General features: G+C 35.3%; 1 protein-coding gene across 1 annotated transcript; it reads right to left on the bottom strand.

Annotated features, from left to right (window-relative positions):
- Window positions 1-244: 244 nt before the first annotated feature.
- Window positions 245-12,573, bottom strand: LOC136232348 (AP-4 complex subunit epsilon). The gene is made up of 11 exons (XM_066021448.1): window positions 11,791-12,573; window positions 9,787-9,972; window positions 8,748-8,963; window positions 8,527-8,637; window positions 6,352-6,549; window positions 6,129-6,260; window positions 5,364-5,420; window positions 5,134-5,250; window positions 3,963-4,040; window positions 2,232-2,375; window positions 245-1,816 (listed from the first exon to the last, which is right to left on the bottom strand). Exons 1-11 carry the CDS (start codon window positions 12,391-12,393, stop codon window positions 728-730), a joined length of 2,931 nt encoding a protein of 976 aa, XP_065877520.1. The 5' UTR covers window positions 12,394-12,573; the 3' UTR covers window positions 245-727.
- Between the last annotated feature and the right edge of the window lie 1,694 nt (window positions 12,574-14,267).

Genomic DNA, 14,267 nt, shown 5'->3' with positions numbered 1-14,267 from the left:
ACAAATTTTGTCAAATTGACACAAATTTTATAGATTTTTTTTTGTATTAAAACTGAATATATCTGGGTCAATTTGTCAAAATTTGCCATCTTAAGGACGGAGTTGATACCTAAACTTCGATTTGACCTAAATTGATTCTGGTTGTTAACTTTAGGTACCATTTTGACCCTTAGTTCAACTTATCAAACACATCAACATGCACATTTATGTCAAATTTGAAGGAAAAGAAAATTAAAAAAAAAAATACAATAAAATTTGAGTCCTATTATTATGTCCAGAAGATAATAATGTAATTAACAAACAAAAAAACACCCACTGGAAAAATCATTGATACAGCATTATTATAACAACAGGAACAGGACAACTCGAGTCATTTTGATGCAAATGCAGATGCAGAACAAAATGAACATCGAAAAATCCATTTGCCCGCGGAAAAGCGCCAAAGCCCACACAAAAAATGGGACTAACTCGAAAAGAAACTCAAGGGAGTATCATGTACACCGACCTTTATGCTCGTAACTACCAACTAAATTTATCCAGCAAGAAATACAATCTGTACCTGATTTTCGCACCGCGGGGGGAGGATTAATTACTCCATCAGATGCACTCTCTTCTGCTTCTTATGTAGTTGACGCACTGCGAAGAGAAGAGCCCAGACACTCTTGGATGTGGAACCATATGCCAATGCATCTCAAATTACTGATTTAAACTCTCAAATTCTTCAATTTCAGCCTAGCAGGTCTTTGAACAAGTTGGGATTTTGCGTCGATGGGGTCACCCCCATCTGTCTCACGAGTGCATCCTTTTCCAATGCATCTTTACGATTTGGACCTTTAGTAACTTGTGCGGGATGTGTAACCGTAGCTCCACTTTGAGAAGGGTTGATAGTGGCATTTATTGATCCAGGCAGAAGATTATCATCATTCCTGCTCGATGCTAAAGAATCTAGTGTATCACTGCTTCGTCCACTTGCAGGTGTATCTGCATATAATTGCATAATATCACCAGAATTAGTACGGCCGAGATTAGCACTTGAACCAAAATCGGTTGGATCTATCAGCCCTTCCAATTGCTTAAATGGATCAGCTGCTGAATCACTACTACTAGCAGTAGGTTCCCCCAGGTCAAGCAAGTCCGGAGGTGGTTGAACTGGAGTTGTTTTCTCTACTGGAACTGCTGCATTAGCTACACTTGCTGATTTCGGAACATGGCTGCTTCCTTTAGCAAGCCTATGGCTTGTAGTAGATGACCTTCTATCAGTTCTTGATGTACCTCCAAATAGTGATGCAGCGAGCTTTTGCTTTTCTGGAGAGATTTCAACTTGTGGCTTCTTCGACTCGTAAGATATTTCACGTGCTTTTGAATTTACATTGCTAGCCCCATCTATATGAGTCCCATTCACTGTTTTCTGTGAACTAGAACCTGAGGTAGATGATGCAGTCGATGAGTAAGTTGGCTTACCCCACTTCTTTTGCACTCCATCTAGCCGTAGCTTAACGCCTGATGATCCAGTAGCAGATGAAGATGGAACTATTGCTGCCTGCTGGGCTTCCTTGTAATAAGATGGCTCGGGAATTGGAACAAGTTCTGTTGAGGATGCAAGTGATAATGGAGGTGTCATTGATGGCATCGAAGGCTTTGGAAGCTCATAAGCCTCAAACCTAAGACCATGAGATGAAGGTTCGTGATGATCTTGGTTCCTGAAATTGCTAATATTTAAAATCCTAGAACGTTCACTTTCTGAAATATATGGCTGAGCCCCTCTCTCTATTGAACGTTCCACGTAGCTATCAAGAAAAGAGAGGCTTTTATCAATCTGCAAACAAATTCAGACATTAGATTTCTCTCACATATCACGACACAGAATATGATGCCAATCAAATGGTCACAGGTTTGAGATGTAAGCACTAGAAAAATGTGCAGAAAAAGGTTCTGTATACCCTAGTAGCATTTTTTCTTTCAACCATTATAAATTCCCCAGGCAAATGGTAGTCAAGGGTACAGAATCAATCAGAAAAATGTAATATCTATCACAAATTGTTTGGTAACTAGATGTGGAAAATCCAAGATAGTAGGACGTGTTATATAATTCCCAGGACTTATAAGGATGAAAAGACCTTAAATAAAAAACAAATGGTGTATGAGATTGAATGAGTGAAACAAACAGAACCATGCAGCCTTGTGCATAAAAATGCATAAAATGATCATATAATATGAAGATTAAGTGTAACCTCAATGTCTTCACAACTAGCATCTGATGGCAAAATACATTCAACAGCATGAGCATCTAATCCAATGACTGCTTGAAGCTCATACGCACGCTGCTGCAAGTCGGTCGAGTTGGAAGCCGATAACTCCTCAATCAATGACTGACACTGCATCATACAAAGTAAGATTAGACATAAAGCAGGTTCTTCTCAGAAAATCAGGAAAACATATACCTCGGCAAGGTACAACATAATGAACTAATAGATGTCAATAGCTAGGAAGGCTTGTAATATGCAAGGGAAAATAAATACATATTAAAAAAGTTCAATCAACATATTGCAATTTATACTTGGAACTAGGAGAGAGCAATATTTACAAATCTCACGATTTGAGTGAAACCTGACCTGAACTTCAACCAAACAATCAATAATCTGATACAAAAAGGATTTAGGTGCCAACCCATTTATAAAAAAAAAAAAAAAATACAGACAATCGTCAATCAACACAATGTAGTAGGAGTTCATCAAGAAAGCATATTTCCCTTGTAGCAAAAAGATGAGGTTTTGTGGTAAACATACAACTTTCCACCCAAACTTCTTGTCAGTGGACTTCCAAAACTTCTGTGCGCAATAACTTAGATTTTTTGGCAATTCACGTTTGATTCAGTTGAATGCATCTTTGACAAAATGTAGATTGAATCGTCAGAAAAAGAAAATCATGGTCTAGATTGGCCGGAAAAAGTTAATTTCGAGCAAAGTTCCCCGCGGCTAAAAGTTCAGGTGGCAAATTGTACTTTTGTCCAAGAGTTCTTAATTCAGTTGTTCATGAGTAGAAGGTTTTCCCTCTGTCCCTATACTATCCCCATTTATAATGACAATGAAGTAAGAATCTGAGCCCATTGTTAAAGAGTGCATTTGTCCAAGCAAGTGCATATGTCCAGCAACTCATCAATAACTAATTGGGTAAAGTTCAAATAAAACCCATGTGGTTTCACTAATTTTCAGATAAAGGACTATGGTTTACTTTTTGTCAAAACGAGGATTGAGGTTTCACACTTTTAATAATGCTATTAAAACTATCTTTAACGACCTGAAAATGAAAATTTTCAAGAATTAAAGTTGTTCAATGCCATATTTTCTATGGAAATACATTTTCGATTTTAGAAAATCATCTTTTTTGGAACTTTCTCTCTCTAAACATTAACTCTCTCTCTCTTTACCAAATATCATCTAAATAATCTCGAAATAAAAAAGTTGAAGAATTAAAGTTGCTTAGAATATTAGTAGTTTTTAAAATATGTCATTTTTGAAGTCAAGGGTGATTTTAATAGTATCAATCGAAAAAGTCCTTATTTTGCTAAATTTGAAAACCTCAGTTCTCGTTTTGACAAAGAGTAAACCACAGTCCTTTATCTGAAAATTAGTGAAACCACAGGGGTTTTATTTGAACTTTATCCTAACTAATTTTGCTACCCTCTACTATTTCACACAATGGATTTGTAATTGTATTATCCCACTGATGAAGCGTCCATAATGTAAAATAACTATCAATAAGTTTCATATCCGTATAATCCAAAACATATGAACAATCTTTATTGATAGATAAGGATTGTCGAATATTCTCAGACTACAAACTGAAGGAAACAATTCAAAAATCATTTTCGCTCTAAATTATCCATCATATTGACCAATTGGAAAAAAAAAATACGGGATTGCCAAAAGAAGAGCTCTTCAAGCAAGGTTTCAGAAACCTACCTCAGGTAGAATATCTACTTTCCTTCCAGCAGCTATTTCAAAAGCATATAGTTTCATCAGGGCTGTGACTGCATAAGCCTGAGATAATAACAATTAGAACAATTAATAAATAATAATAATAATAAAGTAACCTAAAGTAAAGAAAAGAAGGTGATAATAATAATAATAACATCAGTACTCAAGCAACAATCTGAGTGCATGTGAGTTCAGATTTTTGAGAAAGATAAACTTTATGCAGCAATAATATCAATTATATAATGAGGATACTAAATTGCTACACCAGAAACAACTGCACATTAGCACACCCCAACAGAATAGAGCACAATATATTGTGAATTCCATCCATTTGCACACATGCCATGCATATGCACAGAAAAGATTTATTTAGAGGAGGAATAGAGATTAAAAGAACACAGGAATGTGTTCTCACAACTTCCCAGCATTTGGTGATGACTACAGTTAACTAATACTTAACCACAAGAAGCTAATACACTTATTGGCATTTGTTGACAAGCTCTTTTTCCAAGAAGCTGAAATCAATCATTCAAATTTACCATCAACCACGTCATTGAACAGAAAAATGAATAAATAAACTACTTAATAATAGAGCTGAGGCAACATTGAATCTACCAGCATGCTATCAGAAGCAACAGCCATTTATTGGCTTGGATATCAGGTGCCCAAAGCTTTCCACATACATACTTTTGCTAATCCATTTTCAAAGGTTATTCTTTACCAAAGAATGCAAAAGAAGGATGTTTATAATAAGGGATGTACAATCAAAACAGCATTCACAGACAAGAGTTCTGGAGAGCGCTACCATGTTTTAAACTCATATAATAAGCAGAAGCTTAAGAATGAATGTCAGTGCACTGGTTATATGTACCCAATATCTTCAAAAAGAGATTTCACTTGATAAGCAATACAACAAATGATAAAAAAAAGAAAGAAAAGGATATGCCACAAAAGAATATGCAGAAAAGTGCACAAGATATACACAACCAAAAGATAACACACAAAAATCAAGCAATCAATCTAGCATTCAACATGCAAGACACTCCAAAGTGCAGAAGCATGTACAACCATTAGAGAGTTTTTTTTTATCATTAAAAAAACTCTAACTGATGTAAGTGCTCCGGAATGGCTGCATCCATTAGAGATTAAGAAATACCTTCACAGTTTCATCATTTGAATATGCCTCTGCCACATCACATAATTTCCCAGTAATATATGAGGCAGAAAACTTGCCATCGGCAGTTCCATATTCTCCTAATACCCAGCAAATGACCTGTAATCAAGAATCCATAATGAAGCAGCATATTATTTCATTTTCAACAATGTCCATGAGTAGAAACACAAATCCAAATGAATTCCAAGTAAACCTTATTGAACGGAACATACTTGAAGAAATACAGATGGAAGCTTTGGCTCTCCAATAATAAGCAAATATGACTCCACCTGAATACAAGAAATATAAATCCTGATTAAAATAGAAAAGAACCATCAAAATAACATACAAGATTTGAGTTATTAGTGTATGCATAAAATAAAACAAGCTAAACTTTAATTGCATTGATAAGAAACTGATGGAGTGTAAACAGAGAATATATTTATATTCTTTATGTTGAAGTCTTGATAACTAGATAACATTGAGAAATTAGAAAATACCCTGTAAAATCTTTATATTAAGATTAAACACCAAAACAGATTATGCTATGAATTAGCATTCCACCTTGATAATTAAAAAGAAAAAAGAAAAAAAGGAACTAGATCTCCATTTCAATTTTCAACATGAAACTGTACCAATGACATCTTCATCTTCCAATCATTTCTTTTTATTCTTTCCTTTCTTGTATCTCTCTCAAAATAATAACATGCTAGCCTACGCCCACTACTTATTCCATTTAAGCTTCTTTTCTTCGCATCAACACAGCTTTTTTAGATCACATTAAATTTAGCATTATCTATTGCTACAGATCCCAATATTAATTCTTCACCAGGTCTACTAACAATATACTAACAGCACATGTATACTTTTTTTCTTCTAGCAAACCTTTAGGATATTATTTTACAATGTACCATGCCCTTTCTAATGGTTTATTTCCTTTCAGCGCATTAAGCAATATAATGAATAGATAACCATATACAAGTGCAAGAGCAACATACGGCAGATGATCGCAATTGGCTATCTGCAGTATCATCATCCTCACCAAATCCTTCAGCAATTAAACGCATCAAGTTATGAGCCACCTTACTTTTCACGAGATCACCAGCATGCTCAAAGACTTTATTCATGGTCTGTGAAAACTCAAGGAAATGCCATATTAACCAGGGAAAGAAATAAAAAATAAAAGGAACTGTAACACTAGAAACATCAAAATATATATACCTGAATAAACCAATGGTTACTAGGTGCAAATTGCTCTGCAAGCTCCACACATCGAGATGCTATTTCAGTTTTGTAATGATTGTCATTAATACTGATCATATAATCAATCATGCGATCAACAATTACTTCCACATTCGAGGACTTAGTCATCTTATACAGAAGTTCAAAAGTTTTTCGCTTTAAAGTATCATCTGGGTCCTGAGAGTAACAACGTAAAAGAAAGGATTATTAGCTAAATAACAAGCAATCCTAAAATGATAATTGAAAAAAAAAAACATAAATAAGTACATGCTGAGAATTTATGCAGCCAGTGCCTTCTAATACTTGCTCTTCCCCATATAAACACATTATGAATTATTCAATAATACAGGACCAACTATTTGTAGACTAAGTAGAATCAATAAATTTGCATTAATTTCTGAATTGCAATACCCTATATTCATTTACACATTTTTCATAAGGAAAACTGTTTGACATTTGAAATTCTTTTCTATCATAACTAATACATAGAATTCCAATTGAAATACGATATTACAAAAGAGAAATAAATTTTGATAATATAAACACCCAGTCCTGCAACTTTGACTAAGGGCATACTTGGTTCAACTCAAGGTGGCTTACAGTTGTTTAAACCCTCAACAGCTAATTAAAGATGTTAAATAAGTTCAAAAAAAAATTAAAAAAACAACTGATAGAAACGATTCAAGTAGTTGTAGATTCAAAAAGTTCTAAGCTAGAGCTTTTTCTCAAAATAAGCTGATTTGAAATTATCTTTTTATTTGGATAATATACCTCAAAAAAGCCTGACCATTAAAATAACTCCTTTATGAAAATATTTTATAATATTATAAATTACTCGGAAATCATTATAAAAAAATGCCATTCCACTAATGTTATACAACAACAACAACAACAACAACAACAAAGCCTTAGTCCCGAAATGATTCGGGGTCGGCTAACATGAACCATCATATAAAACCGTGAAAGTCAAGTCGTGTCAGCGACACAGATTCGCTCCCTCCAATCCGTCCTATCCACAATATTATGGTTCATGTCATAATTGAACTAAATATAGCATTTATAGGGAAAATTAAAAATATATGAGAACGTATTTAAAAAAAAATATCCTTGATGGTCATTTTCATACAATCAACATTTGGCAATAACCTACTAAACAATTAACATTTTTCCAGCTATGAGCAATCATATATAGCCCTAACAGCTAAACCATATGCAATTGTATCAAGAAACAATGATTTCAGCAAAACTTTGCATTTTAGTTTGCTTTTCAACTCATTCCACAGTTTATATATGAAAATTATAAAAACAACTACCAGAAAGATAAATCAGTTCTATGAAGAAAAAGGATAATAACTCATCACAAATAGGAGTTACAACACAAGTCTATTTTAATGCAGTGTAGTTAAAGGCGCTCGCCCAAACCGTCCGCACCTCAAAGTCCAGACGGCTTCAGCCAGGCGATCGACTTCTCCGACTAGGCATCACAGACCATATAGGCAATCTATTTGCAAGGGAGGTGACGATATCATGTTTTTGTATTTCTGTGCTTATTTTATTTTATTTTCTGCGTAATGGGTGAACTAAATCATTCACCTAATTTAGCGATTTGTCTTCACATGGTGAATTACTTGAATCAAGACTATTAATGTTTAGTATTTGTTATAAAAACCAAAACAGTAAAATTTAATTTAGGAAAAAGGTACATACTAAATAAAATATCAGATCATTAACCTAATTAGTTTTTATTTTCTAAGGACATGTGCACCTCATTACGCTCGGGCCCTCACCTTTTCTGCCCCTTGCGCCTAAGGCCATACAGGAATCTAGCGCCTTAGGTCAGCCTAGCGCCTCTAACTACCTTGTTTTAATGTGAAACAATAATTATTAATTAGCAACATAAGCATCAGAGTTAACATCTTTATTCGACAACAATCACTATTGCAACCAATTTGGGTGTTTTTCTGCATATACTAGCAGTGTTTAGTGAAATTTAATTTTCCCACATTCTGCATAGGATTATAGTAAAAAAGCTCTATGCAAACAAAATAGGAGAAAACAGTAAATAAGTTGAATACAAGCCAATTAACTAATTCAGCTGCTCCACAAATTCAACAAATAAGTAATCTGAAAAGGACTTCTAAGCCAAAATCTCACCTCTAAGCAATCTATCACAGCCAATTGATGTTGCTCAGCAATATCTGGACTTTGTTTAATCAATCGTCCTAGGGCATCAATTCCCATGTACCTTAAATTGTGACTGTCACTCTGCCAACAAGATAACAGTGTATTCTTAGAGTCATACGAACAAAATGCATGTAAAAAAAATGCCTTGACACTGCAAAATCTAAAGGAGTACACAGGCTACAGAAACAAACCTTCAAAAATCTTGCAATTACATCAACAGCAGCTTCTAATAGCTTAGGATTGGAATATATTGAAGATACACAGCATATGCACTCGTAAAGTATTGCATTTCCAATATTACTTGAGGAATCACCCTTCCTGAATATGTCCCCAACAACTGTGTACATGTTCTCACTTGCTTGCTTGTCGCCACTTCCTAGCAATGCCAAGATTTTAAGCAACTTAATCTGCAATTTTGAACAATGCTTTTAATTACATATTATGTGCATAAGTATATGAAAGAAAAAAAAGAAAAAATAAATGAAAATATTTCAGCAAAGAAGGTGAGAATCTCTCCTGGCATTGACCATCATCCATCTTAATGCAATTTACTTCTCCAAGCCCACAAATGACAGATCAAGAGAAGCCACTGTTTACTATCAGAACAAACAAACCTTCATAGAAAGGTCTACTTCACACAGTAAACTCAAGTAAACTGGTTCCATGATAAACTCAAAATAACTAAGGCATTCGTCTTGGTGGGCAGGAGGATGCATAAATAATCCTTTGCTATGTCAATTCTTCGAATCACATGTAGACCAATTCATGAATCAATTCACAATGACATTGGTCATGTAACATGAGAAGAACAAATAGAAAAGAAAAGAAAAAGAGCCCAATAAATGAAGGAATATCATCCATCTTAGCATTCCTGCTTCATAATAGTTGAACCTTGTTTTCAGAATCAATAGCACCCACATGGGTTCAATATGTGATTTATTTTCCAGGAAGCACAAAACGTCTGATGACAATACACAAGGTGTGATTTTTTTTTTACTGATACGGTGATACCACATCTAATAAAACAGCTTACTAATGATCAAGAAATAGAAATACCAAATACACCATATCCGCATTCTTAAAGGGAAAAACCAAGCATACAAGAAGATAAAAAGCCATAGAACCAGATACATTGAAGGACCGGGTGTACACGTTCACTTATAAGTATAACATCACAGTTCATCCACTAGCAGAATATAAGATGAAAAGAACATAACATAAAGCAAATACCTGTACAAAGGGAGCTGGCATCTGATGATAATCATAACTCTTTGGCAATCTGCGTTCAGCTACCTGTTTTAGAATGCTTACAAAGCTTATCACCAAATCTTTATAAGAAGTAGCATCCGCAGTTATGAGTTCAAAAAGAGGACAAAGTGTTGCACCCATAACTCCAGGGTCATTATCACAAAGCCTCTGCAACAAAGGAAGCCTCATCAGATAGTGTACATCCATCCACGTAAAACATATAAAGCACCATGTTACAGAATAAGTCAATGTAATAAATGTATAACATGCTTAGGCTGCTACTAGATCATGCTTAGGCTTCTGTGACAGCTATAGGGCTGCTAGTAGGGCCACTATGTTTTGTTTATTGTAGGGAAAACCTTGTATAAATATGTGTATTCATCTTAAGTTTAATATATTCATGTAGACTCTTAATCTATATGGTATCCCATGTATTCTAGTGTATTACATGGTCTGTTACATGGTATCAGAGCCTAAGGTCTAAGGTTTCTGAATTTTTTTTCTGGGTTGTATTTCCAGAGTTGTGTTTCTGCAAGGGTTTAATATTTTCTGGGTAGTATTTCCCAGGTTCAATATTTTCTGGGTAGTATTTCCCAGGGTTCCATTTCTGTCAAGAGCTTGGGTCTCTTGAATACTCACTGTTGGGACGTCATTTTATCTCACCACCCCTCTGGTTCATCCTCTCCGCTTCCGATCGGTGTTTCCTCACATTCCGGCCACCCCGTGTCGTCGTCGCTGTAAGAAAATTCCTCCTTACATGGGATCAGAAGCTTGTTTTGGGTTTCTGGATTGAGATTCCAGAATTTGTTTTCGGCTTTATGAGCAGAATTTCTGGGTTACATTTCTGGGTTGTTTCTTTCAGCATTGTTGTCTGCCTTGTGAGCAGACTGTTTGGACCTAGGGTTCCAAGTTTCAGTTCTTCCACCGATGTCGCCTCTCTGTTTCCACTGTGTCTGTTCGGTCAGGTTTCCGGTGAATCTCCTTTTGTGCACTGATGTTGCTGGCAGCCTCTTGCATGTGGCTACAACTGAGTTTTGCTTCTCTGTTTCAGAACAAAGCTTGATGTTCTTCTGCTGTCGTCTGTCCTGTCCGATTTGTTCTTCTAGGCCACGTTTCCCAGATTATATTTTTATATTCTAAAGTATTTTGAGTGCACTGTCTTTAAGACTATATTATCTGTATTTGTAGCAAGCTGAGCATGATTAAAATCCATGCTTCAGCTTGAGGGGGAGTGTTACAGAATAAGTCAATGTAATAAATGTATAACATGCTTAGGCTGCAACTAGATCATGCTTAGGCTTCTGTGACAGCTATAGGGCTGCTAGTAGGGCCACTATGTTTTCTTTATTGTAGGGAAAACCTTGTATAAATATGTGTATTCATCTTAAGTTTAATATATTCATGTAGACTCATAATCTATATGGTATCCCATGTATTCTAGTGTATTACATGGTCTGTTACACACCATAAAAGATGAAGATATTAACATGAAATACCGGAAAAAAAAAGAATAAGGAACTTAAGACTACCAAAAATGAAGTAAAAGTAGTAAGCTAATACATAAAATTGAGGAATTAATCTGATATTTTAAAAATAAAAAAGTAACTGTCTACATTTCTACGCCAAAAGGGCCCTTCATCAATTATCCAAAATATTTCAATACAAAATGCCATAGATGCTGTTGCCTTCATTCTACCAGCACAATATTTTCATATTTAACTGCCAGGTCATTAAGAATAAGATTCAAAACTTACGCATCAACAACAGTTCCTACAACCTCTAATTAACATCAAATGCAGTTTTGGCACTAAAATGAAATTTTGGAATCCCTTTTTTCGAACTTAGAAATTTGAGATAAATGCCAACAAAGGATAAACACGCTTAGTTTAGCAATTGGATTGCGATTGGAAGTTGCACAATAAAACTCCACAGAAAAGCAAGTCATCTCAAACTTCTGAATGAATGACAGGGATTTGAAGAATTAACCTTGCGAAAATTGGAGACAAGATGAGAAACAGAGGAAGGAGACTTCTGATAAAAGCGATGAAGAGCCATGATTGCTTTCTTCCTAACAGCCTCCTTAGAATGTCCCAACAACTCAACGACCTGCGGTAACACAGCAGGAATCGTCTCCTCATTAATCAACCTACAAACCGCATTCAAAGCCGCACAAACCACCAAATAATTATCCGATTTCAAGTCCTTCTGTATTGTATTAACAATCAATATAATCAAATCATGATCCTCATTCAAAAACAGCGTTACAGCAAGATATCCAGTCCGCTTGAGTAGCAAATTATCGTCATGAGTCATCTTGACAGCATGAATGTAACCAAAAGAAGCATCATGACCAAGCATCTCAACATAAACAAGGCGAATTATGAATTCCTTCATCTTACGCTTAGGGATATCAGGCTCAACAATGCGACGCTTAAGAGTCTCGATCTCACCTAGAACAATTCGATCCTCCTCGGCCTTGGATCGAGCTTCGCCAATGGATTTGACGAGATCAAGAAATTCTTTGGATTGACCGAAGCCACCCTGAGAACCCATTGCGAGCTCGCGGCCAATAGTCTTGAGTTGCTCCATTAGAAGTGATGAAAAGGGGTTAGGGCTAGGGTTTTGGAATTGGAAATGAAAGCATCAGCTATGGAAAACTTTGGTTCACAGGTGTAACCGAAATTAGATCTCAGATTGGAGAACAGGGAAAGAAAGAAAGAAAAGATGAAAATGAAAAATGCAAATGCGTTGGTGAAATGAACACACGGCGCTTGATAGACCCAGTGCGTACGAAGGTGATTTTTTTGTCGTTTTCACAGTCCCAGTTCTCCAACACTGGTTTTACTAGATAAAAAAAAAAAAAAAAAAATTAACTTATTTATACGTTTTCCTCAATTTACACACTATTTTCGTGATAAATAAAATTAAGAGAAATTATATATGTATATTTTTTTAAGAAAAAGAAATGCAATCATTATAAAGCTCATTATATGATTTATAAAAATATTATCATTGGAACGGTATTGTCATGCAACAACCCGCTCTAATATCCGGCTTATTTCAAATCAACTTTTTACAGTCTTGAATAATATTACCGAACTCAAACAGATCCTCCTTCATGGGGTGAATTGTCAACTACAGATTTAGCATTTGATTCGACCTGAACTTTAAGAAGGTGTAGTGAAAGGATCTAAGAGAGAGCTTGGCGCAGAGCAAGGGCTCATCCACTTTGGCTTCCATAATCCTCGAAGAATGAGAGCTTCTATAATCATAAAGCTATAATTTTCACGCCTCATAACAACCCAAGTACCAGTCAATCCTCAGCTTGAAAGACTGAAGCATCAATATTGCAATTAACGAAACGGTATAACCAGAGAGTTGGCAATGAATAATTTTAATATTTTATTTATCATAGTTGGCATAACAGTCCTTCCAAACCTTAAAAAAAGTCATCGTTAACTGAAATAGCGACGTTTTCCGAAGTTGAAACCCCGTTCCAAATTATGTTATTGCGTTGAGTCCAAACAATTCATAAAACAACAATCGTGCACAAAGAAAATCTTCAACGGTCACACTACACACATGAAAAAACTAGTCGATGAACTCATCAAAATCGTCGTTAGAGACATCAACTCCAACAAAATTCTAGCATGCAATAGCAAATTTGCAGATTCCACAAATAAATGGAACCTCAACATGCATTAGTCTATTTCTGATAGGCAAACATCTTATGCATAATTTCTAGAGAAACTCTTTTACCTTATGAGGTAAAGCTAAACTCTATAGAACCTTCCACACATTCTCACTATCAACATTGTCACATATACTCTCCAAAACCTTATAACTAGATTGCAAAGTGCATCATGAGTAAAATTCCATATAAGTCGGTCAGTTCGGTTACAAATAAGGACAATCATTTTACAAACAACTCTTCCTTTATCTTAAAACAAATAAAAAGTCAATCTTACAACGTTCCTAAATTCTAGTACCATCATTAAAAGATCTGACACCTTAATATCTCTATTGGTAAGGACGTGTTGTTGAAGTTGGTTGCTCAGGCTCTTCCAACCTTTAGTATGAGTACCTTTTTGCTTCCGAGGTCTACTTGTGATGAACTTTATAAGATGGTGAACTCTTTTTGGTGGGGTTTGAAAAGTGAGGGCATAGAAATATTCATTGATTTTACTGGAACCAATTTTCTCTTAAAAAGGATCAAGGATCAGCCTTTTGGGATCTCCATGATTATAACGATGTTCTTTTAGGGAAGCAAGGTTGGAAATTTATCATTAAACCACATATTTTAGTTAGCCGAATGTTCAAAGCTAAATACTATTCTAAAGATACTTTTTTATCTTCCAAGTTAAACATTGATCCTAGTTATGCTTAGAGGAGTGTGTGGTGTTCTAAGCTTGTTCTTGTTGGTCCCTTATAACGTAACAAGTTAGTTCCAAGGGGGGGATAGG

Source organism: Euphorbia lathyris, chromosome 6, assembly GCF_963576675.1.
Source record: "Euphorbia lathyris chromosome 6, ddEupLath1.1, whole genome shotgun sequence".
Lineage (NCBI taxonomy): Eukaryota > Viridiplantae > Streptophyta > Magnoliopsida > Malpighiales > Euphorbiaceae > Euphorbia > Euphorbia lathyris.
The sequence above is the reverse complement of the archived record's forward strand: the minus strand, read 5'-3'. Positions and strand labels throughout refer to the sequence as shown.

Coding starts and splice junctions, on each gene's coding strand:
- LOC136232348 (XM_066021448.1), bottom strand. CDS start 12,393: ATGGAGCAACTCAAGACTATTGGCCGCGAGCTCGCAATGGGTTCTCAG. Junction 8,964..9,786: donor TGCCAGCTCCCTTTGTACAG/GTATTTGCTTTA, acceptor TCAAAATTGCAG/ATTAAGTTGCTTAAAATCTT. Junction 6,261..6,351: donor GTAACCATTGGTTTATTCAG/GTATATATATTT, acceptor GAGTTTTCACAG/ACCATGAATAAAGTCTTTGA.